The sequence below is a fragment of the Narcine bancroftii genome, chromosome 6 (genome assembly GCF_036971445.1).
Source record: "Narcine bancroftii isolate sNarBan1 chromosome 6, sNarBan1.hap1, whole genome shotgun sequence".
NCBI lineage: Eukaryota > Metazoa > Chordata > Chondrichthyes > Torpediniformes > Narcinidae > Narcine > Narcine bancroftii.
This window is the reverse complement of record NC_091474.1, coordinates 156,075,386-156,101,369: the sequence shown is the minus strand read 5'-3', so window position 1 is coordinate 156,101,369 and position 25,984 is coordinate 156,075,386. Positions and strand designations below refer to the sequence as shown.

The following is a 25,984-nucleotide window of genomic DNA, read 5'->3' as shown; positions in this document are numbered from 1 at the left end:
GAAAAGGTAGAATTGATTGAGGAGGGGTTGGCTCTGTGAATGTAGAGCTGGGGGAAACAGAGGACAAAGGGAAGAGAGAGAGCGCAAAAGGAAAGGAGTCACAGGGAAAGATGGAGGTGGGCGCGAATGGAAACCGGAGGTCGATATTAATGCCATCTGGTTGGAGGGTGGCCAGACAGAATATGAGATGTTGTTCCTCCAATTTTTGGGCAGTGAAATTATCAGGAAATTGCACTGTGGTTGATTGCACTGTTAAAAGGTAGATCCCAAAAAGTTTTATTTCTTTTTTCAACAGTTCAATTTTCAGTTTCACTATTGTGACCAATTATTCTGGAAAACCCTGGCCCTCCAGAGTTTTACAACTTCTGATATATTTAGTAAGATTGAATACCATGGATGAACATTTTGTTCAAGGCTTCTGTTGTTGATGGGTTAAATTCTTTACAATATGTAACGTTCTTGTAATTATATGCTTCTGCCTATAAAGAGCCCAACTTCTTATGGCTGTGTAAAGGCAGAATTGATTGTAACACAGTCCCATACTAATCTTGGCATTCTCTAGCATTCTAATGCACAAAAACTTTCTCTCTTGTGAAATGATAAAAATAAAGTAATTTTGGCTGCGAATTATTAACTGAATACTGGAAGTAATGTGTTTTATTTTCGTTTTGTTAATATGAAACAATCTATAAGAACTTGCTGTTATTAAGAAATTTGCATTTATTCTTATTTGCAAACAAATAATAAATGATTGTTTTCCATTCACAAGAATGGTACAACGTATGCTAAATGGTTTGATTTTTAAAACAACTTTAAATATTCAGATGCATTTAAATTTTTGATTTAGTTTTCTTTGTTTTTCTTTCTTCCAGGAGCTTCTTATTTTTCTGATAATCCAAAATTAGTTCCCATGCTCGAACAGTACCTCTCTGTATCATCTGTTGTCCCTTGATAAAAGTTGTGTTTAAATGATTCAATGTTCCATCTTTCAAGTGGGGAAACTCGTCAAATGATTTCCATTCAAGATGGTGAGGAATATTAATTACAATCTCTCCAGGTTGCCTTTTCACAATCATTCCACTGAATAGTTCATTAGAAATAAATCCCAGGAGCCTAAATAGTTCTTCAGTAATTTTGCCGCAGGTTTCAATAAACCTATCAACTTCTTTTCTTGCTTTAATAATTAAACTTGCATAAGTGTCATCAAGCCACAAAAATACTGTACCTATATTGTTCTTAAATGTCCGTTTATAGGCACTTGCTTGCTTCTTTATGCCTGCAAATACTTCTTTCATATTTTCTTTAACTTTGTTAACATGTTCAACATTTAATGTTCGCCCATCTTCTTGAAACTCTGACTGCATGATTTTATAATATTCATTAAATGTATTAAGAGAAATATTAACGAACTGGTTTGCTTCTTGCTTCAGAATTTCAGCTCTTGCGTTGATTAATTTTGGACTTGCTTTTATGTATTCTATAATTGCTGTCAACCTTTGAACTAAATTTTCATTAATTTCAATGAATTTGGCTGTCCATTCAAATAAGAAATTATCATAAAGTTTTTCTTGAATTGATTTTAAGTGTATATTGCCTTCCTGAATCTTTTCAATAAGGGATTGCAATAGATTTTGGCTCACTTGAATCAACTTTAAAAGATGTTCTTTCAAATTACCTAAAAAGACTTGTAACTGGTCTGAGTATACTGAATTGACTCCATCATTGTACAACTGTTCAATTTTAAATTTCACAGCTTCAAAATTTGTATTCTCTAGATCTTTGTACTGTGAAGCCACTTTATCAGCAAAGCTCTGTATATATTGTTTGGGGGAATGGAGACATTTTTCAATATTAATTTTCTGCATTTCTTGTAAAGATTCAAGCAACCTTGTTTGAACGTCATGTAAAAATTCTCTTAATTGGTGAATTATTTCTGAGCTATTAATGACTGTGTTAGTGCTCGAGATTTTGACCTCCAATTTTTCTATACGCTTGATTGCATTTCTTAAATGTTCTTCCACAAAGAGATCAACATTCTGAACAAATTTTTCAACAATGAATTGCACCTGTTTTATGAAGAGCCTGTATAGTTCTTGTACTGTATAAGTGTCATTAAGTCCAGCAACATTAAATTTGTTACGTTCTAGAAAATTGATTGCTGCATCAATTGAGTCAGTTAATCTACTCTTCAACTCTTGATTCACATTGGAAATGGAAGCTGATAATGCGATGATCTTTTTGTTATAGTTTCCACCTGCCACTTCTACCGCTGCTCTCTTGTACAATTGTTTGGCTTTGTCTTTCATGTTTTGATAGTTTGAAGCAAAGTCATCAGCTGCAGACTGGAACTGATTATCAACTTCTTTAATGCCATTGATTATTTTTGTGAATGCTTCATTGGTGTTCTGCTTCATCAAGTCCTTTACTTTTGAACTGATATCATTTATCTCAATTCCAAGATGTTCCGTGTGATACTTGTTTATGCAGTCGTAGACAGCTCCAGTCATCTTGTTTATTCTCTCCTTTGTGCCTTCTACTAAATCTAGGGTTGCAACATTTTCCCATTTGAATTGCAGTTGAACATTTTCAGTGTTCTCTAGTGAGACTCTACTTTCCAAAATAGCAATTTCTGCAGATGACTGTTAAAAAAAAATTAAGAACATTACTTTGTATGTGAGGACTCTTATTTTAAGCATTTGAAACATCTTAAAAATGATCAGTCCAAGAAAGTCAATAGTTTTTCTGAGGATTTACTATTTAGTGCTTGCAAGTACAGTACCATGGAGGAAACAGTTATGCTAAACAATTAATAGTAGCATCAATAACTTTCTCATGAATAAGATACATACTGGTTTGTGGATGTATATTTTTCCATATAGAACATCCGGCTTTTTCTTTTTAATTTTCATTCCGAGAAGACCTGTAGATGGAGTAGAGACTGATGCAGAAATTCTATTGTTATCTCCCAGCCAGTGAATTTCAAAGTCTGTGAAAGTTAAACTTTTGATATTTACATCGAGTTGAGTAGTTATCCTGATAAAGAAAACAACAAAAGATAGTCATTTAATGAGGAGAAGAACTCGCATTTTCTGTGGGTTCAATAATTAAATTTGAATGAGCCTTAATAAACAGTCCTAATGAAAGTTCCTGGAACTGAAACACTCTGATTTTCTTTCCACTGGTGCTGCCTGACCCATTGAAAGTTTCTAACATTTTCTGATTTTATTTCAGATTTCCAGCATCTTGTTTTTTTTAATTACTGTTTTTCTTCTTGTGCCAGACTACCGAAAACAGATTATTATCTGTGGTATTTGAGCTGCAATTAAACATAACAGAATTTGCAATATTTAATTCTATTGAAGTTTATATTATTAAAATTATTGGAATTTTATCAAAAGTGTGGAATCCAAAAGTGTGGAATGATATCAAGGGTGATTTTGTTTATTGTTTTGAACTACACAGTACTAACCCCATATGTCTTGATTTCGCTAACATCCAAAAATGTTTAATTCTCTCTCCAAAATGTGACAGAGCTGCCAGAGCTCAATGTACATTCAAATAAACATGGGAAGATTAGGATGTTCATCTTAACTGGAATAGATTAAGGGCATTGAATCCCTCCAGTTTCTCATGGTTTGCTCAAGAATCCAGCATCTGCAGTTTCCTGTGTCTCAACAGATATTAATCAGACCTTTAGGCCTGAATGGTGGTATTGCAACTTCGTTCATCCAGGCAAGTAGAAGGTAATCCATCGTACTCCTTATAGGTACTGCCTTAAAGATGGTGGCAAAGCTTTGTGGTGTCAAGAGGTGAGTCACTTATCAGAGAATATAGCCTCTGACCAGCCATTGCAAGCAAAATATTTATGTTGGTGTCCAGTTGAGTTTCTGATCAATGGTGCTCTGGCCCCACCTCCCACTCTAGTCTGGAACTTGGATGGAACTCAACGATTGTAATGTTGTTGAATATTAAGAACAGGTGATTAGGCTTTTCATTTGACAATTGTCATCGGCCTAAGCAAATGAAATATGGGAAAAGGTTCGTCAGGTCATCAAACACCTATTATACTAATCCTACATTACACTTTATTCTCCCTCCTAATCCCCGTCAGAGGATTTCTGTTTTCTTACTCTGATATTTGAAGCTGAAGAACGAGAGAGCAGGAGAGAATGGTTTCAGAAGATGGAATGTGACGAAAAAGAAATTCTTTAGATTGCTGAGTAATCTTTAAATAGTAATCAGCTTTATAAGACTCATAATAGAGTCATACATCATGGAACGAGGATATTCCACATCAACGGTCAAACACAATTTATTACTATTCCTATAATAATCCTATCTTTAATTTCCACTTTTTCCAATCACTCATCTGTACACCAGGGACTATTTATAGAGGCTACATTAACCTACAACTTGCATGTCATTGGAATGTAGGAGAAAAATGGAAATAACCAGAGGAAACCATACTGCATAATTACAGGGAGACGTATACAAACACCAAACAGACAGCATTAGGGCTCAGCACTGAACCTGGATCGTTGGAGTCAATGAGGCAGCAGGTTTATCTCATGTACTATTATATGCTGCCTTATATTTAACATAACTCGCCCAAATCCAGAAAGCAAAGTTTAAATCATTTTTCTGAAAAGGCTGCCCTTTGAAGTTAATTAAAACTTAAATAACACTTTTTATAAAAAGTACAATAAAAAGCAATAAGTAATAAAAGCATACCTTGAATGTTGAATGGCATAATTCTCCAACCAGTTTAGAGTGAAATCAGGATGAGAAAGCAGATATTTTCCATTTAGACTGTAGCCATCATCTGTTTTACTTGATGTTGCACTTGCTAGAAAAGAGGAGAAAATTACCTTTCAAAATGTATCACATTCAATAATATTGATAAATGAAATAAATTATTGGAAATTAAATATATTTTAGAAATTCATGCAAAATAAAATAAGAGTTTATAACTAAAAGCCCCATTGACAATTAAACAAAAATTGAGTGCCTCAGAATATTATCAGTATAATGAATAAATAAATGCAATTTTTAAGACTAAAAGATAATGGTATATTTGTAACTTACCCTCCAATTTGTATCCCAGAAATCTCAGAGTAGAATTGGATATGGCATCCACGGTTGCTGTGATGGTTTCTGCTTTGTCTTGATCTGATTTCACATTTACAATCCATGTTGTAGTGTATACTGGTGACCAAACGTTGATGCTTCCAGCAAATGACTTAAATGCTGGGAAAACAACTGCTAGAGGCAGGTATAGGGTCAGTTGTGGAATCTCCACCTCCTGTGATGGGAATAACATGGCCAGTTGTTCAAGATATGTAACCTCCTTTGCATTTCTGTCCCGATTCTGATCCTGTTTAGCTGCTCCAGAATTTTTTGGCACAGTATACTGAGAAATCATAACATTGAATTTTGGCCTTGTCACTTCAAGATAAGGGATTTTATTATATTCAGCAAATCTAGATTCAATGTTCACCTCAGGAAAGCTTATGGTAGGAAGGTTTGGCAAAGAGACTTCAAATGGAAGAATGTTTGTCCTCAAAGGAATTATAATATCTGTGAAGTTAATGGTATATGATGGCACTTGAAAAGTAGTATATGGAACTCTAAATTGAGGAGTAATGAAAACGCTTGGTAGTTTTAACTCTGACAAGTGGAATTTATATGAAGGCACAACAATATTTGCCAATGGTATTGTGGTTGTTGGGAATGTAATTTCATTGAAAATTGTTTTTTTTCCAGCTGTTGGAAGTAGGTTGCTGACCCATTCAGACAAATGAAGTGTCATTTCAGGGACATTTACTTTAAGACCATTGGCTACCCTCTGTACAGGGAAGGGGATAAGGAAGACATCTTCACTCTTTGTGCACACTATTAATACAGACACATTTAAGTGTTGTCGCTCCTTCTCACCAGTAGTCAGGTTTAATTTCAGTATGTCCCACAAATTTCTCTCATAAACTGGAAGCCATATGTCTTTCAGAAAATCCACATGTCCCTCCAGGGAACTGGTCAAGTCAAGATGTATCTCTGTTCTGTTGTTTAGTACTTCTACTGCATCACGGAAACTTATTGAATGCAGGTGACCATTATTATTCCATTTTAATGCTTGGCTTTCTGGTGCAATACTTAAAGTCATTGAATGTTGCACATCAGCTCTCTTCCACAAAGAACTGGGTTGATTAAATTTTACATTTAGATTTCCTGTCACACTCCAGGGTGCTAATTCCAGGGTTGCTTTAGAGGTTTGACTTCCTTGTGTTAATTCTTTGAATAGTGAAATTGCATTGTTACCAATGTGCTCCCACACAGCAAAAATACGCTTTCTGGATGCCTCTAAAGCAAGATTTTCATTCATTGCAATGTTAAAATGATTGCCAGAAGCTGTCTTGGCTGATGAATTTAAATTAAGTTTTACATTAGAACGAACATTATGTAAACCAATGTAAACACTCGCTTCATTGTTCAACTCACCAGAAAATTTATTTTTGAATGACATACTTCCTTTAACCTGACTGCTAGTTAAAGTTTCCAAATTAAAGTAGGATGCAAGGTCTCCCAAGGTGAGTGAATGTACAGCTTTTCCTTCAAGATCAGTTCCAACTGAAGGCACTAACAATCCCCAGTCAAGAGATGCCTTTGATAGCACATTTGGCTTAGATTTCATATTACCACTCAAATCATGAGTGAAATTAAGCACTAAATTTGGAAGTTTAATGTTTGCTTTGGTATTCATTGAAGCATCTACATTTTTCCATGATAAGCTTAGAGTGCTGTTGTGCCTTCCTTGAATTGCCTCATGAATAATAGAAATAGTTGTGGCTAATTTCAACCTTCGCCTTCTTGCCAAGCTTGTGGTTCCTTCTGCTTTAAAATTTGAAGTGAAAATAGATGAAGATGAGACACTATAACGAGCAACTATATCTGATTGGTTGAAGAGTTCAGCATGAGCACTGAATGTTACCAAACTTGATTTGAGAGAGAAATCACAGGTCAAATTGCCCATAGCTGGAAGCTTGATAGATTCAGGTACAGCTGGCATTTTGATCTTTGGAAAAGACAATGCAGAAAGACTGTCAGGTATGTTGGCAGATACAAGTTTAAAGGATGGTACAAAAAAAGTGTAAGAAGGCATGATGAAATTAATGATTGGTAGTTTAAATCTTGAAATTGTAATTTCTCTTGTGACAACAAAATTGAAATTTGGGATTGGTATTCTGTATGGGGAGACTTTGGCATTCAGTATTGGTATGGTGTGACTTGGTATATGAATAAAGTTTTGTAAGTCATTTGCAGTGGGATTAAATTGTGATCTGTCATTCAATGCTGTTCTTGATAAATTCAAGATGGTGTTTCTGACTTTATTAAAGACATTTTCATTTATTCTAAGAAGATCTCCAATCTGGTTGTAAACAGGTGTCAAGTCAAATTTAAAGTCATGAACATCTTTGTTCTTGATGTATTCAGTCTTTATGCTTGCATCAAATGACTGTCGTGTTGTTCTCCAGATTTTTTTGAGTCCTGCATTTTCCCACAGGGAATATTCATGAACTCGAGGTGTTTTCAATGACGAATAAGGAATTGACATATCCGGGATGGAAATAGGTATTCTCAGGAAATCAAGATTTGCATCACCATTCAATCCAAGAAGCAACTTGATATTTTCATCATTATTACTTGCATAAATATTATGATTGTACTTGTACTGGTTGAATCTTGAATTTACTTGCCAGCTATATAGTTGTTCGTTTAGATTTAATGTCAATTCATAGTTATTCAGGAACACTACTTTTCCAGGAAGTGAAAAAGGGAAAGAAACCTTCGCATTGACTTTATTATTTGTTTTTGCAGAGATTGCAAATGGTTCTGCTGAGAATGTAAGTGAATTTTCCACTGTTCCATATACATTTCCAGTCAGATTAGCATTTTGAAGTCCAATCAATTTTACTTCCAATGATGCTAGATCTGCCGTTCCATTCACCTTCATGGCACTAGTTCCAACATGACTAATTGTTGTCTCGGCATTCAGAACTAAATTGGCATTAAATGAAGAGAAGAGCTCAGTCTTTAAATTTTGTTTCATCTTCAGATATTTTGTATCTGTGCTACCAGTAAATTCAACTATAAGTGCAGGTGTGTCCAGATTTACTTTCAGCTCACCTTTGAATAATCCTTCATCAGAATAGTTTTTAATGGAGCCTTTTCCTCTTGCAATTGTTGTCATAATGCTTGCTATACTTTTTTCATCAACAAAGGTTTCAACAGAGTTAATAAAGGAAATTTGACTTGATGACTGTAAACTTGATGCATTGAAATGGTGTTGATAATTTGTCTCCATTTTTGTGTAAAGGACCTTATCAATTTTAATGTTTATGGCATTTTTTGCTTCTGCGGTATAGGGGTTGGAGGAAATTTTGATTAAAGTGTCTGCATTTCCATTCACAAATGGTTTTGTGAAGTTAAGTGTTCCTTTGTGATCGATGGTGAGAGCTACATGGTCAAGCCTTATGTTTTCGCTTAGTTTCAAAAGATTTTGCTCAAAAGCTGATAGCTGAGCCTTGGCTTCCAAGTCAAAGGATAGACTGTCCAAATCTGATGTGCCTTTTGCTGTAATGAAGGCTACATATTCAGGGTGGCTTTGAACAACTGTGCTGTTATGAATTCCAACACTGGTGTGCAAGTTGTAAACAGGAGTTGTAATACTGAATGCACCGCTGAGTTTTCCATAGGCTGGGACAGACATTTGGTGAGGTATATGAAGCGGTTGGAATTCTGGCATTTTCATATCTTCCAGCATGAAGTTGTGCAAGTTCACTTTTGGAATGATTGCGTCAGGTATACTTAGTGGACTGAAATCAAGAAGAGGAATTTTTATTGCTGGAAATGGCTCAACTATGAAATGTACATCTGGAAACATAGGGAAATTTCCTTCGGGAATTTCAAAATTCTGCAGGTCATGAATTGTTTTTGCTATGAATTTCTTAATGGTTTCTAAATCAATTGTGAAGGCAGGGATAGTGAACGAATTCAAAACTCTGATTGCAGGAATTTCAAATCTTACGGGAACGCTGATATTTTTAAGGTTGCTTAAACTGACATAGTAAGATGGTGTTGTTAGATTTGTCAGAGGAACTGTAAATGATGGAATGACAAGCTGTCCTTGCCTAAAAGCTCGAATGCTGACTTCAAATGTAGGCACAGATATGAGACCTAAATTCATCTCTGGAACCCTAAAACCTTTTTCCAGATACTGAAACAATTGATCTGCTAAAGCTGAGAGATTATTCTTTTTTGCCAAAATGATAATTTTCCTTGCTGCGTCTTGATATACTGCTGAGAGAAGCTGAATAAGTTTTTCATAATAATTTACAGCTTCCTTCCAGTGTTTTTGCAGTTCATCATAGACATTCATTCTATTGATCCTTGTGTGGAGGTCCTCAATCATGTCACCATATGTAGCCATTATTTCAGTGTGAATATTCACAGCTATACTCCTGAGGACATCCACCATCACATAAATCAATTGATTGAGGTCTTTCTGTGTTATGTAGTCTGTTATTAAAGACTGAATTGTTTGTAAGTATTTTGTCATACTCTCAACTTTCTCTGCTAGTTCCAATTCTCTAATTTTATCCCTGACTGTTATCCTTGTTTCTTGGATCCAATTATTTGTTTGTTCAACAAAAGCATTATAATCAAATTCCTTTAAATCCATAATAACTTTGTTCAGGAGTTCATTCATTTTGTCAATCAATTTCTGGAAGTCATATAATTCAATTTGTGCAGATACTTCATTAATATACTCAACAACTTTGTCAAGATATGATTTCACAACTATGTCTTTAAGATTGGTTATGATTCGTTGTATTGCTTCTTTTACCTTGATTTGGTTAATGAATTTCACAGTTTCATTTAAAAGTTTCTGAACCAATGTATCAAGTTCATACGCTGTAATAATCTTCTGAATCTTAGCATTAACGTATCTAATACCATGATCGAATTCCAAGCTCTTATACACCCATTGAATTCTCTTGTACGCGTCACTAATGAAGTCATTGATTTTTTTACTAAATTCATTCACTGTTTGTTTCAGTTCGTCAATTCGTTCACTGAAGTTAATTGATGAAACGTACTCTTTCACTCGATCAGCAAGTTTCTGAAGATCGAGGTTCTGCAGTTGCATCTGTATTTCATGCAATTTATTTTTTAGCATTCCATCCAGAGTTTGAATCCACTTTGCAACACCTTTGTCCTGCAGAGCAAGTTGATCAAGATAGCTCTGCATTTGAGTGACAATCCTCAGACATTTTTGGGTTATTTCATATTGTTGATCAATTTTTATGACTGCATTCACAATCATGTATGTGAAATTCCCAATGGCTTTCTTCAAATCAAGTGTGTCATATTCTTTCAGGTAGTTAAAGAAAGTTTCCATGTTAGCCACTGTGATATTGGAAAGGTGGATCCATCCAAGGTTCAGTTGCTCTACTGATTTCTCGTACTTTGCTACAAACTGGAACGCTCTTTCCTTCATATCACTGACCATTAAATCATAATTCATCTCTTTCACATAATCATTTACTTGGCGCCAAACAATCTTGCATTTCTTGTTAAAGTGGTTAACATTAATGTTCAACAAAAAGTTGTGAATGGTGTCCAAAGTGTTTAAAACCACATCTTTTAAGGAGTTGAAGTATCTGGGCATGTCTTCCAAGAATGGTATGTAAAAAATATGAATATTCCTGTTTTTATCATATTGCAGATTACCTAAAATTTTTATCTTTGAAGGTTCAGCTGGATCATCAATGTTCTCTCCCTTCTCTGAGATTTTAAAGTCAAAATCAACCTCCGTTTCACTTGCAATTTCTATGCCAATTCTGTCTGGATTGTTGTAGGCGTTGATAGTTTGCATGTAGCCATTATTGTTTAGCTGACCTTCCAGCTTCCATGTGCTTGACTGCTCATCTGGACTCAAAATAACATTGAGTGTGTTTTTCATAAGTGTCTGTAGCAATTTCTGATTATTCCTGCTATGTTCGGAAATCCCTTTGTAGCTATGATGAAGTGCAAAGGCAAATGGTTTTGCCTTCATCTGGAATTTATTGTTAAGGCTTCCATTGTGTTTACCCCAGTGATCAACATTTCCAACAGCAAAAGTATCTGCTTCGAAGGTAAAGATAAATGGAATAGCAACAGAGTGAACATGATTCTGAAATTGCAGTTGTTTTGATTTGCAGGATGCGTCGCTGGAGAACTGTGCAGAAAGTCCAACGATTTCCAGGTTTAGCTTGTGATTAATTTTATTGGACTGCACTTTTCCATTTGTGTTTGCACTTAGTAAAGCTTTCCATTCACCACATTGCAAGTTATAAGTTTGTTTCACCTGATTGGCCATATGTTTTCCCACAAATTCACCCTTCAAGTCAATCTTGAAAGGTAAAAGCAGAAGTTGTCCAGTCTGGGTAAGATCGAGTTGTTGATATTTGAATCTTGCATTGTGATTCACTGAAATTGTGAAAGGCTGCAGTGTCACTTTGAAATTTTGCTGGTACAAGCTTTCAGAAGCCAAATGTCCATCTGTTAACATGGCTGCGCTGAATACCAAAGAATCAAAGCTGAAGTGATTTGTATGGTTAAATAGAATGTCTTTATATGCTGCCTCTGTTTGTGTGTGAAGAACCAGCCCTTTTTCTTTAGTAAGTTGAAAATTGATGTTATTACTTGTTCTAGTTTCCAGAATAACTCCCGAATAAGAACTGGAGGTGAATATTCCACTGCTACCTGCTTTCCCATTTATATCCAAATGAATAAAATTATTCTTTTCATCATTGATGTCGAAAGCCATGGTGGCTTTTGATGGCTGAACTGTGGTACTGAATCTAGATTGCAACTTGATAGGATCTGTAGTAACATTTGAGGTCACTTCAGCTGACAGACCACCATTCCCAATGTTCAGAATACCATGGTTATTTATACCAGGGAACTCTGTAAAAGACTTCAGCTGTAGACCACCATTATTTAATTTGCCAGCTAAATCACAGTGGAATTGTTTTTCATAATAAATTACATCCCATTTATGTTCAACTTCAGCTTCTTTTCCTGACACCATAACAATAAATTTGTTGGTTGCCTCAATTTCATTATATTTTCCCGTTGAATTTAATAACAAATTAAATTTTCCATCATTAAAAGTGAGTTGATCTCTAGTTTCTACGGCAGTGTTAAACATTTGACCACGCAGCTTGTTCTCTACCTTCAGTCCTTTATTGTTGTTGACCAATCTAATGTTGCTGATGAAGTCACCATCTTTGGACTGTCCTGAAGTATCACATTTCAATTCGTGTTTCTTATTTGTGAGTTTTACTTTGATGGTATTTTTTAGATTTAGAATGGATTCGTCAGTTTGGGATAAAAGTGTGAAACCATCACCACTGAATTCATTGTTCATTCTGTTGGTAAGTTGGAGCAATGCAGAATTGAAGTTTAAAAGTGAATTTCCTCTGCCTTCTTTGTTGGCATTAAATGTCTCGAACATTGTATAATTCCAGGTGGAATGAAATGAAGATACGTCTAATGTTCCTTTTGCACTCCCTTGTATTTCAAAATTTGAACCATGTCCATTCCCAAATTGACACGATGACATCAAAGAGGTTCTTGCTCCTCCAATACTGTGTGTGTGCCATTCAAATTCTACCTCCGATTTATCACTTGAACCACCATTGTTTGTTGATAGCTTTACTGAAGATGAGAGTAGGGAATGTTTAAATGATCCAGTGATGGCTGAGGATGCAGCCTCTCTCGTTTGGCTTGACAATATTGATCCTATGGTACAAAAAAAATTATTTAAAATTGAGATTGGAATCAAATTTACACATGCAAAGTTTATTAAATAGATAATTTATAATGATGAAATGAAAAGTAATATTTATGAGATTTGTAAAATGTAACACCTGTAGTTAGTTTTGTGTCAAATGCAGTTTAAATATTAGCATCTTTCAGAAATAAGGACATTTATTTGGTAACTATGACATTATTCCTTTGTTTCTTAAATCCTGAACTTTATAGTCCAAATTCTTCTAAATGCTTTTAAATTTATGCATGGAATGTAGATTTGACTGACAATCCCACATTGATCTCAAGACCATGGTCCTAAGCCACCCTTCACCCACAATTCATGTATTTTAATTAAAAAAAAAATCAATTTTCATCAACTGTCTGATCAAATAGGACATGTGACTTAAAATACAAAGTATGAAATTACTGACATCAAATGTGTTTGAATTATCTGGCCAAATAAAGTTTTCAAAAGGTTTTCCATTAATAAATAACTAAATAAATAATAAAGAAGATAATTTAATTAGTTCAAAAGCTATTATTAAAATACTCACCTTTCAGTTGATATGATAAATAATCCAGAAATGAATCTGCTTTGATATGCACATCAGCTGAAAATGGCTTTCCGATTTTCTCTTTATTGCTTTCATATGTGAAGCTGGAGGTCCAGTTATAATAATTATTGTTCAATTCGGAGGAGAATTCCAGTTTGTCAATTAAAAGAAACTGGAGATTGAATATTTTTGGAATAGTAACAGAAGGAATGGAAGTTACTTTTCCAACAAGTGGAATAGATACTGATGGTATGGTATAATCATTGGATGGTGAATTGATTCCAAGCACTTCCTTAGCCGTTGGAGATAACTTTATTGTTCTTGGAAAAAGTACAACTTCTTCAAAGACTTGCCCACCAAAAGGAATTGGAACTGGAATGTTAACTTTATTGTTCCCAAATGTACCTGCAATGGAGCCTTTACTATGGTGGGAAAGGTGTGAGGGAGGGAAGAGAAGAAAAACAAAGTAAATCTATGGTTTTTATCAAAAACAAGCAAAAACCTGTTAAAAAAACTATTTTTATTCGGTGGGATTTATAGTAAGGAGGAAAAAAGATATGGTCAATGTAAGACAAAAGGAGAAAGCTTAGTAGTGAGCAAGCAGATAGATGTGGTTGAGAAGAATACAATAAAACAAAAGCAGAAGAAAGTCAATGAAATACAGTGAGATGAGGTAATAGTGAGACTTGAAAGTGCAAAATACTATCATTATTTTTTTCCTTTTTTAAAAAAATGTCATAGTATCGAAATTAGTAGTTAACTACCAGCAATCATTTAGATTTAAATTAGCGATAGATTTTTTCTTTTTATCCCCCAATCAGTAACATGGATCATACATATCTTGTTTACCATTATTTATCATCTGTAATTCTATTTTATCTTTACCTGAACATCATATGTACAGTACAACTCCAGTTATCTGAAATCAGATTCTCCGAAATCCTCATTTATACATTAAAAAAAAAATCAGGTAAATAAGGATATCCAAAACAAATCAGAAATCCTCATTTAACCAAAAGTTTTGGGAGCCGAACTGACTGGGCACCTCAGACTCCCGGGAAGGAGTGGGGCCTCTGTGGGGAGGTGTTGGTGATCGCCAGCATTTTTTTTTGTGAAAATAAAACATTATTTTAATGCTTAAAAAAGCCTTTCCTTGTTGTTTATTTGTTGTTTAAACACTGATACAAGTGATTTGCTGTTGTTACTAGTTTTTTTTAAATGACCAGTTTTCCAAAAGAAAACAATTATATGAAATAGGCCTGCTCCCAACGATTTCATATGATCAGAATTATACTGTATATATGCAACCTGGTAGTTTTTTCTTTCACAAAAACCAACAAAAAGAGTGAAAAAGAAGAAAGTCATTACTGATCATGGAATCACTAGACCCAATGAGTGAGCTGTCTTTCACCCAGACTATTGCCCAGTTTCTTCATGTGGTCCCTGACCTGATCTCAATCATTTGGTGCTGATGCACAGAACTCTTTGCAACTTTGAATGAAGTAATGAGATCTGACCAGGGATCAAGCTGCAAGTACCATGATGTAGAGGTTCCACTTTGAAACAGTCCTAATAGCCTCCAATAGAAGGCAAAACTAGAGGCAGGGATTTGTCTTCTGTCAAAACTGCCAAAGATTATAGTAGTTATTAAATGTCATTGACTTTCAGAGAAGTTCTAAAACTGGTAAAAATTGAATAAATAATTTTAAAAGATGAAACATGGTACATTTGGATATAATTAAAAACATTAAATGGAAGTAAAATAATTCCCAAAGTTACTCGGCTTTCCCTGTGCCTCTTAATTTTCAGGACTAGAATCTTCACTTAAATGAATGAACAGTTGTTAAGCTATGCTGGATCTATCCTGGCACATGATAAAAGGGGTAACCCCAGGTGTAATGGATCTCATTGCTGTTCTGCATGGTGTCCAACAAGGGATTATAGTGACACATGTGATGTATCTGTCTCTTGGTAAAACTCCAATTTCTGCATTTTATAGTTCATGCATGGAAGTTGGAGACCCAATTAAATTTTCCTTGGCAATCCTAGAATCCAGGATGCAAAATTCACCCGGACACTTATAGGGAAATGGCAGAACATTGGAAAATTGAAACAAGGTTAATATAATGATAATAAAATCACACTTTTAAAAATTTCTCTCCTGACAATCAATCAATTGACAGATTAGTCAATAGCAATAGGAATCTGCGGCTGGGAATCTTTGAGATTAGTCCTCAGTAAGTGGAGCAAAAGGAAGGGCAGAGGTCAAACTTTCCATAGCTAGTTCTAAAAAAGCAACTCTTATCCCTTAATAAAGTAAGAAAAATTACTTACTTCTTCAGAAACAATGTTTCTGGAAGAGTAAAAAATGATCTAATTTGCTCCAAATCCATTTTCTTCAGGGTTTGCCAATGGTTTTGTATGGTGGGAACGAATGGAACGTTGTCATCAACTTTTTGTAGCCATACTTTACTTGCCTGTCAAAAGAGATGCATTTGTAAACCTGCATCAAATTAAACCTTGTTTAATCATTTTAGACAAAAAAGACAAATGTTCTGAAGATAGAATTTGCACAGGTCAATTGGTGATATAAATATTTAATAAGTCATTTGCATCTCTGTGTTTGTTGAATAAAAAATGATCCATAAGACTTTGATCAAACTTTCAGTTTCCACTATTGAATACATTTTCATCTTATAGAAACAATGATCTAATAAAAATAACTTGCATTCATGTTGCAATTTTGAAATGTGGAAGTTTTGGTGGCCGAGAGACTAAGGTTGGAAGCATAACTCGTCAAAAAGAGATAGTTACAAGTTATTTGCCATTCTGTTAAGTTGATGCCAATGAATTATGGAATATGTGGCAGGACATGAGTTTAAATACGTATTCTGAGCAAAATTCTTCACTTGTCAGACAGATGTGTAGTAGATCAGGGGCAACAGGAGTGAAGTTATAGTAAGATAAAATGAAGTATTTTCAGGATCCACACAAAAGATGATGAAAACTGTATGATCATGTTGAGATGCTGTAGATGGATAAGAAACAAAAGGGTGGCTGATTGGGAAGTAGCAAAGAACTTTGGGAAAATATGAAGAAAAGAGGTGATGAAAAAGCCACTGTTCCCGATTTTTCAGGTTATGATTAGATCCTCACAACTGGAGAATGGGCAAGAGCTTTTCCAGGAAGATGGAATATTCAGCAGTGCCATGCTTTTAAGAATCTTTCTTTGAATCACGATTCCTAACAATTTCTTCTGAAATGAAGTTCAATTGAGGAGAATAAAAATCAGAACCTATTCTATTGCACATTTTGTGCTAGAGATCAGAGGATGAATAATTTCTTCCCCACCCAATTCCCAAACCATCTTACCTCAATTGATTTGAAAATAATGTGTTTTAACGTCATATCAGTTTGGGCAATCTTTTGTTCCAAGAAGTTGTCAAGGTGCTTAGTTAAGGCCTTTTGGTATTCAAATGTATTAAATACTTCCATGTTCGATATTTTCTCATCAAATATTTTAAGGTTAGATGTTGCTTCTGAGTTCCATGCAACTTGGACCTTCTTAGAGTCTTAAAATAAACAGATTACAATCAATTGCACAGATTTTGACTCAAAAACATTTTATTTTATGGATTTAAGCCATCTATGAAGTCAGTTCAATTATAATTTAGGGTGATTTCCTCCCACCATTCAAAATGCACCTATGGGTGTAGGTTAATTGGGTGTAAATTGGGCGGCACAGACTTGTGGACTGAAATGGTCAGTTACTGTGCTGTTTGACTAAATTAAAATGAATAATTTAATTTTAATGACCATTTATTTTTCCAATGATCCAACTGGTGCAGACACAAAATTCTGATTCTATCCCCGCCCCCCCCCCCACCCTACCCCCCTTTTTCATGTTTAAGAAATGATAAATTAGAATACTCAGGTCAATTTTTTGTGAAACTGAAAAAAAATGTTTTACATTAATCAGTTTTTCTTCTTTTACAGTGAAAATTGCCTCTTCTCCAATTGGTTACAAGGTATGTGTTTGATCATGTTCTATTTAATTTTTCTACTCTGAAATTACATGGATTTATTTACTTTTGGACCTTCTGAACTAATTTTCTTTGTAATCCTAAAAATCATATTGCTTAAGAAACTGAATTCTGTTGCTCTAGTGAAAGTGATAAAATGGAAATCTGCTTTCAGCCCAAGGTTTCCATTCATTTATGTGAAAAAATATCTATGTAAGGTGCTTTAACTGTTATAATTTTGAGGGAAAATATAATGAATATAACAGGGCCAAGTTGCAGCTTCCCATTTTCAATTCCTAAATAGCATTTTGTCATAAAATGTAGAAAAGAACGTTAGAATTTAAAATAGTAACCTACCATATCTGAAATTGGTTTGGTACGAAGCCTTAAAGTGAGGGACAGAGGCTTCCAAACTGAATTCAGTGAACAGTCCATCAGATAAGCGTCTAATCTGAGTTCCGACATTTGTCTTAACATCCAGCTGAGGAATGGAGAAAAGTCCTTGCAGCAACAGGTTTCTCTGCTCATTGTTAAAGCTTTAAAAGAGAATAGTGCTGGTCAGAATCATTATTTTCATCACCACTGCACTTGCATTGCCAATAATATGTTTTATGTACCTAAATTTATGCTCTGCATCCATTGAGGTGTGAGCTGGCAGTATTGTGGAATTCGCACGGGTTTCAGTTTCTACAATGAATATCATGAACCTTCAAAGCCAAAATGAGATGGAAACCTAGTATTAAGAACACCCCTGAACTCTACATTGTGGGTTTCTGAGTACACTTTATAAATGAAATCGGTGGCAAGGTTTCTATTGCAGTTCAGGATCCATCGAGAACTCAGCTGTGATTGTTCAGTGTTGTTAGTTGTAGGATGTTAAGTGAAACAAGAAGAGGGTCATTTGGACTCCACTAAAATACCAGAAAACAGTGTTTATGTATGAGCACTCATCCTTCTATCTTTCAAATGTTGAGAAGTCTGCAATGTATTTTAGTATTTGTTAATATTTGTTTTAATTTTTAGAATGACAAAATTCCAACTAAATTCCATAATAATTCATTGAGAAAATAAAGTATTCATGTACTTTGAAAAGCTGTTTTTAAAAAAAAAAATTTTAAAACTCCTACATTTGACTGGGGAGAGTTCTTGGTTCTTTTTGTTTTTTAAGCAAATCTTCCTTGTACCATGTAAATGCAGGAGTTTTAACATACAAAATGTCAGTCTGATGCAATACTTATACACACCTTGTTCGGCCCTTGAAGGTAACTTCAGGTATATTTTTGTTTGTGACATCAAATCTAACAACGTATGAGGTCCTGTCCGTTGCAGATTTGTCTTCAGCTGCTAGTTTCATGCCAAATTCTATATCAAACTTGGGAAACTCAACATCTGCTGTAAGAATGTTTTTGTTGATATTGTATTTAATTTCAGTTGCAGCCTCAATATTTTCACTGCCTATTGAACCAACATGATTTTATAATTAACACAGTGCAAATTAACTTTCACACAGAACCATAACAAGGTTAAAATATTCTAAACAATTAAAAGTACATAGATATCACTCAAAGAGAAGTAAAATATGTGGGGTCACTTTATTTGGAATTTACTGCTTTTTAATGTACAGAAAACCATGGCAAGCTTACAACTGTACTCTAGCACTATCAGTGAGCAATGTTGTGTGCCAGCACTGTGACTTGGTCATTTTACTTTAATGCAAATAATTTTATGACAATGAGATGACACAAGTTTTACATTTAGTGGAATTAATTATTTTAGGGCAGCACATTTAGTGTAGCGGTCAGCACAACATTGTTTCAGCGCCAGCGATCAGGACCATGGTTCAAATCCTCAGTCTTTAAGGAGTTGATGTTCTCCCCGTGTTTGCATGGGGTTCCTCCAAGTGCTCCAGTTTCCTCCCACTGGCATGTCATTTGGGAGCAATTGGACAGCATGGGCTGTCATTCTGCCTCCTTATTTCCAAGGGGCCCTTCAAATTATTCTTTCCTTCATATCCATGAACTTCTCTTTGACTCTGTTATCACATTTCTACAATAAGAGGTAATTTACAGTACCTCACTGAGCTGTGGGAAGAATCTGGAGGAAACCATGTGGAGAATGTGCAAGTTTCATTGACCCAAAGTCAGGATTGACCCCAAATCACTGAACCTTACAGGAGCAATATTCACTGCTCTGCTACCATGCCAACTAAGTTTCCTAGCGTGTGGAACATTTTGTGAACAAAAGTTGGTTTTTTGAGACTAATGGATATTAGATGAATGTCATGGTTCAGTACATTGTACAAAACCATGCAAATCAACACACCTTCTGCTGCTAGTGAAAACTTAAGGGAGTATTCCAAATCCTCTTCTCTTTTCTGGGACTGATAGGTTATTGATGCAGAGTAGTCTGTAACCGTCCCTGTAGGTTCAATTTCAATTACAAACCTATGATGTGAGAAATTAATAAATTGATATGACTGGATCAGACTTTTCCAATAATAAATCAAAGACGTGTTAATAAATTAGAAGGAAGAAAAGGTAAACCTTGGTTACAATCCAACTTTGTTCTAATCTTTTAAAGTTGATCCAGAATGGAGTCAATATTTGAAAGTTATTGTAATAAATGTTACTAACATATAGAGAAGTGATACAAAAACAAGATACTGAGTGGTAGAAATAGGAAATAATAATTCAAAATTTGGAATATTACTCAGCAGGTAAGATACCATTTGATGAGAGTGACACAGGATTATTGGGCTAGATTACATTGTTCCAGGCATGAGACTTGTACATGATAACAATTAAACTTTAGTCTAATCACATGTTTTCTACCATTTACCATTCTGTATTTTTAAGTCTATGGCTTGCTAATATACAAAAGATGTGATGTAAAATACAGAATGGTAAATGGTAGAAAACATACTAGTGATTAGACTAAAGTGTAATTGTCAGCCACAAACGAGCCTGCAGCTGACGTGGACTTTTACCCCCTCCTTAAATCTTCGTCCGCGAAGCCAAGCCAAAGAAGAAAGAAAGAAGAAGAAGAAGAATTGTTATCATGTACAAGTCTTATGCCTGGAACAACATAATCTAGCCCATGTTATGATACCATTACTATAGTCTCTCTTCCATGTGCAACAGTGAATAGTGACCAGACCGCAGAGGGCAGGAAATCATTATGGAGAGAGGGTTGACATTAATGGGCCAGAACATGCTGCCAGCCATGAACTTATGACTGACTTGCATATTGGAAGAAGTACCTCAATATTTGAGGATATGCTTTGGTCAATTCGTGCTCTTAATCTGGCCCATTTCTTGCTATGATGATATTGAGGGGCACAGAACAAGAGATGCACAAGACCTGTGGGGTAAATATAAACTTTGACAGTTGGCCAAGCCAGTCCCAACTTTGTCAAAAGAAGAGCATTTTTGAATTTTTCTGGCATTGAGAAACATTAAAATACTTCTAAAATTTGGTCAAATTATTAACATTTAAGGATTTATTTAAAATATTAATGGCAAAAAAGTAATTGAGAATATATTGAGTATAAGGAATTAATGAGCTAAAACTCAAATCGATCCTTCAGTCATTCCCCTCCAATGGAATCACTTGCTTGAGTCATACCCTGGCACATATTTAACACATTGGCAAAAGCCCTATGGGATTGTCACATTTGTGCTCCACTGATAGATTCAATGAAGCAGTGAAGAGCAGCCACAAATGTTGCAACTTCCACAACAAGTGGGAATCCCAAACTTCCCTCTGGACCTGACAGCAATTTTCCACATGATCCAAGCCCATATATTTCAGATTGACGACACCTCATCAGTTCTAATTAAATGTTAATAACCTGAAACAAATGCCTAGAGTGTGATGATAAAGTGTTTTCTGGACTACCTCTGCTCCACATTAGCAACACGGGATTCAAGAATGCTCTTCCCCAGGACTCGCCACTGAGCTGCTGAGCTGGTATCTGGCCTTTCAGCTATATCTGCTCAGCAGTATTACTCCAAAGAAATGGGGTCACTGCCTTTCTCTCCCCCCTCAAGGCAAGTTTTGTTTTTAATTGTCTTCACTTAAATGCATACTTAAGTTTTGATAGATCAGCAACTGAGTGTTAAAATATTTTTATAAAATTTAAAAATGTGTTTTTCTTCTACTGTTTCCTAAAGCCATTGATCATCAGATATTTTCAGAAAATATGAGCCTTCAAACAAGTCCATTAGCAAGGCCTTTGTTCTTGTTGCATGGGACATGGTCTCTGTTCATTACTCCTCATGAAAGAGCAATTATAGCAATTCTGGCACTTCTGTAGCAGCCAATCAAACAATAGTCTTGATATATAAAAGATATGATACAAATGATAGAAAACAATTATTGATAACAATTAAACTTTGGTTTAGTCACAAGGCTAAACAGTGACTGCATTTCCCGAGAAGACTGAAGCGGGCAAAACTACTGTTCACCATTCCATTATGTCAACCTTCTATAGGAGCTCTATCAGTCCTGGCCGGCTGCATCACAGTGTGGAATGGTTACTGCAGAGAAATAGATCGGATGTCAATCCACAGGACCTTAAGAATGGCAGAGAAGATCACTGGAGTCTCTCTCCCCACATTGACGTGATCTACTAGGATCGTTGCCTGAAGAAGGCACGCAAAATCATTGAGGACCCCTTCACCCTACACACAGCATCTCCCATCAGGAAAGAGATACAGGAGTATCAGAACCAGCACCACCAGGCTGAGGAGCAGTTTCTTCTCATGGGCAGTGACATTGCTGAATGACCAAAGGAACGGCTCATACTAACCATCTAAGATCTCGTTTGCATAAAAACATTTATTTATTTATTTTTGTAGATTTGATACCTAGTTCTGCATATGTTTTTATTTGTCTGCATTTGTGTTATGTCTGGTCATGAGTCTGCATGTTTTGCACCAAAGACCAGAGAGCGCTGTTTTGTCAGGTTGTACTTGTACCATCAGATGACAATAAAGTTGACTTGAAGGCACAAGCAAAGAACATCCAAATTTCCCAATTTAATCCTGTGTCTCCCTTGAAAGATGATACCTTGCCTGTTCAGTATCATTGCAATTTAAAAAAAATATATTTCAAATATTTAGCACTTCATGAAGTTGATAATACTATACACTTTCTTTACCACCCTATCTACTTGCAAGGCCACTTTCAACAATTAACCCTGGTTGGATTATCATTTAATCTTCCAGGCACAAGAGAATGCAAATTAATTTTGCACAAATCTTTCCTCCCACCTTCAACTCTAAATTTTGGGATGATTCAGGATGATTGTGTACTTCTGAACGTCGTATTCTGATTGGAATGTAACCAGTATTGCTTGCCCTCATTCTATTCCAATCTTCTTGAAAGGAAGTCCTTCATTAAAAACCTTTTTTTTCTTCTTTTTAATAGGATATTTTAGTGTCTGTGTACAAGCTTCTTTTGTGGAAAGAAATGTTTCATAAAATGTTGCTGGATAAAGATTCATTAATCTAGGGCAATTTTTGGAAGGGTCACTTTGCCTTCTACAATACAATTTAATAATTATTGACAGTCTTTTATTTCACAAACAGAGCCAATAAATAATTTAATACTTTATAAACTTTGTTTACTCATTGTGTGTCATCTAAAGCCCATCCCAACCACCTGTTTCCCCCCTCCCCCCCCACAACTCTCCTACTTTCGACATACACTCCGGACAATTTACAATAAACTCACCAACCTGCATTTTTACAAAAGGTGGAAGAAAGTGATAGCATTATACCGAAGCATAAAATGTTATGGGGGAAATGTGTAAATTCCTCACCAACAGCATTAAGGGTCATGGTTGAAGTCAGGTTGATGGAGGTGTGTGACATGAACACTAACTGTGCAGGATTGCTCTTGGTAGATTACATAAACCAGGACAACACAGGAACAGGCTCTTTGGCCCATATGTTGTGTAGAACTTGATGTCTAAATCAAACTAAAACTTGACTGCTTGTACCTGTTGGATGACCCTCCCTCCCTTTCACCTTTATGTGTCTACCCACAAGTCTTTCACATGCCATGATTGTATTTGCTTACACTATTACCCCTGACAGCCTGTTCCAGGTGCCCACCACTCTTTATGCAAAATATTCACCCCATTCTCTTAAATGTCCTCCTCTTCACCTAAAATGCACTTTTTCTATTGTGATAGACTTTTTCCCTAGGGGGAAAGGATTTTGACTGTTCACCCTATCAATGCCTCCTGATTTTGTTTACTCAATCTAGTTTCCCATCAGTCTCCTCTTACCTAGGAAAAACAACTCGTTTGTCCAATCTGTCCCCATACCTCATTCCTTCTAACCGAGGATAGATCCTGGTAAATCTGTTCTGTACCCTTTCCAAAGCCTCCACATCCTTCCTGAAATGGAGCAACCAGAACTGCACACAGTATTCCAAGTACTACCTAACCAAAGTTTTATATAGTTGTATCATGACCTCATTCCTTGTGTACTCAGTACTCTACCAAATGACGTTGAGCATACCATTTTCCTTCTTTACCACCCTATCTATTTGTAAGGCCACTTTCAATGATTAATGAACCTGGACCCCCAGATCTTTCTTCACATCAATACTTTGAAGATCTTGACCATTAAAAGTATACATTCTTCTTAGAGCTGACCTCCAAACATTAGGTGGATTAAACTCCATTTGCCATTTCCCAATATCAATCCCTGTGGAACACCATTGGTCACAGGCCTCCCAGCTGAATAACAGCCTATCTCCACTATCCTTTGTCTTCTATGGGTCAGGCCAATTTCGTATCCTATCAACTTTTATTAATTCCACACATCAGCACCTTCTGAATCTGCCTAACATGCTGATATCTTGTAAAATGACTTACTTGTCCAGGTATACAACATTCACTTCCCTACCCTCAACCATATTTATCATCTCCTTAAAAAAGTGAGTTCAAACTGGTAATACATGGCCTGCCCCTTAAAGCCTTGCTAACCATCTGACCTTGATTTTCCATATGTGCATAAATCCTATCCCTAACTAACCTTTCCAATATTTACCTTACTACTGAAGTGATATTTACTTGCATCTCAAAGTAGCTGTGTATATATCAATATTATCAAATTGATTGGAAAACCTACAATCATTTGTCCAGGAACAATAATTGAAAATTGGGTAATGTAGAAAACAATTTCTGTTTCATGATTGTCTCATTGACTGGTAAAATTTACAACAAATCTTCACATGTTCATAGCAGAGCCTATGTTCCATTTGCTCTACAATCAATAAATATAGTTAATAGTTGATTTTGTTTCCAGTTTATGTTTGGATGCATGAATCATGGACATAACACTGACCTTGTTTCTCCAGTTAGTGGATATCTTGGTGCATTGTCCATTGAACTTGCATCAGAGTAAGTCATACTTGCACAGATGTTAAGTCCTGTCAAACATGGTTTGCATGACCTCCATTCTTGTCTATTCTTCATGATGGATGGGATGACCTCAATTTTTGTACTATGTAGCAGAGACAGCCTGTTGCTGCAAAAGACCAGAAAGAACACATGAAAGTAATGTCATGAATAGCTTTTCAAGCATTTTAAGATAGTGAAAATCTAATTTTCCACCAACCTAATAGAGAAGAGTTTGACTGGTTCTTTGGGTGATTGAATGTTAAATTTTAGCTGATGAGAACTCATGGTTATCTCTGCTTCAATGCCAGATTCAAAATACATGTTGTAATTAATCTGTACTCCATTTCTGGCAAAATTAGGTACATTGATACCCATTTGGATCACTAACTCAGTTGCAACTTCAGGCTTAAACAAACCTTTGATCTGCAATAGAAATATGTTTAAGTTAATAAATCAATGACCAATAATTCTAATGAAAACTCTGCCAAGGTTTAAAACATCAGAATGTTGAAAAAGATCAGATTAAGATTATTCAATAATCAATTTTAACTCAAATCAATTTAAAACAAATGTAGTGATCACATGTTCTACATCACCAATGCAAAGAGATCACAAAATAAACCCCAGATCCTAGTTCCATTTGATAATCGATTGCCCTTTCCATCTCCTAATAATTGCTGGTCTTTCATCCGAACATGCTGTCAGCCAAAACTCTGCCACCCATCTTCTAATTTAAGTTTGACCTTTCACTCTTGTGCTTGGTGGACTATTTAGCCTCTCAGTTAAATAAAGCTTTGATCACTGTTAATAGCCCATTATCTAGGTTCGTGCAGAAGTTGGGGTGAGTTTTTAGGAATGTTGGGAGAATAGGGCAATGGAGGAATCGGATGGCTTGCTAAGGTAATGTGAAGTCAGTGGACTAAAAGGTCTGCCTTATGTGTCATAGGAAAAGTGAACATAAAATAGAAGAAATAATATCTGCAAGCCTACAACTCTGAGATAGCAACACTTCCATTTTACTGGTTCCTTGATAATCCCTGAATTTAGTTGTTCTTCCACAGGAAGCTGTGTCCAAACACTGGAATCCCCTCCCTACCTTGACATTCTTTCCCCCCCCCCCCATTTTATTTTTAACT

General features: G+C 35.5%; 1 protein-coding gene across 1 annotated transcript in view; it reads right to left on the bottom strand.

The window, feature by feature from the left end:
* Positions 1-700: 700 nt before the first annotated feature.
* The window catches only part of apoba (apolipoprotein Ba), a 48,291-nt gene continuing 23,007 nt past the window's right edge, over positions 701-25,984 (bottom strand). The window contains exons 18-29 of the mRNA XM_069886412.1: positions 25,066-25,271; positions 24,793-24,975; positions 19,754-19,875; positions 18,676-18,886; positions 17,789-17,967; positions 16,782-16,981; positions 15,744-15,886; positions 13,410-13,831; positions 5,086-12,843; positions 4,732-4,846; positions 2,850-3,033; positions 701-2,639 (exon numbers count right to left, since the gene is read on the bottom strand). Of these exons, the coding sequence (XP_069742513.1) occupies positions 831-2,639; positions 2,850-3,033; positions 4,732-4,846; positions 5,086-12,843; positions 13,410-13,831; positions 15,744-15,886; positions 16,782-16,981; positions 17,789-17,967; positions 18,676-18,886; positions 19,754-19,875; positions 24,793-24,975; positions 25,066-25,271 (11,532 nt within the window). The 3' untranslated portion in view covers positions 701-830. The remainder of the gene's footprint in view (positions 2,640-2,849; positions 3,034-4,731; positions 4,847-5,085; positions 12,844-13,409; positions 13,832-15,743; positions 15,887-16,781; positions 16,982-17,788; positions 17,968-18,675; positions 18,887-19,753; positions 19,876-24,792; positions 24,976-25,065; positions 25,272-25,984) is intronic.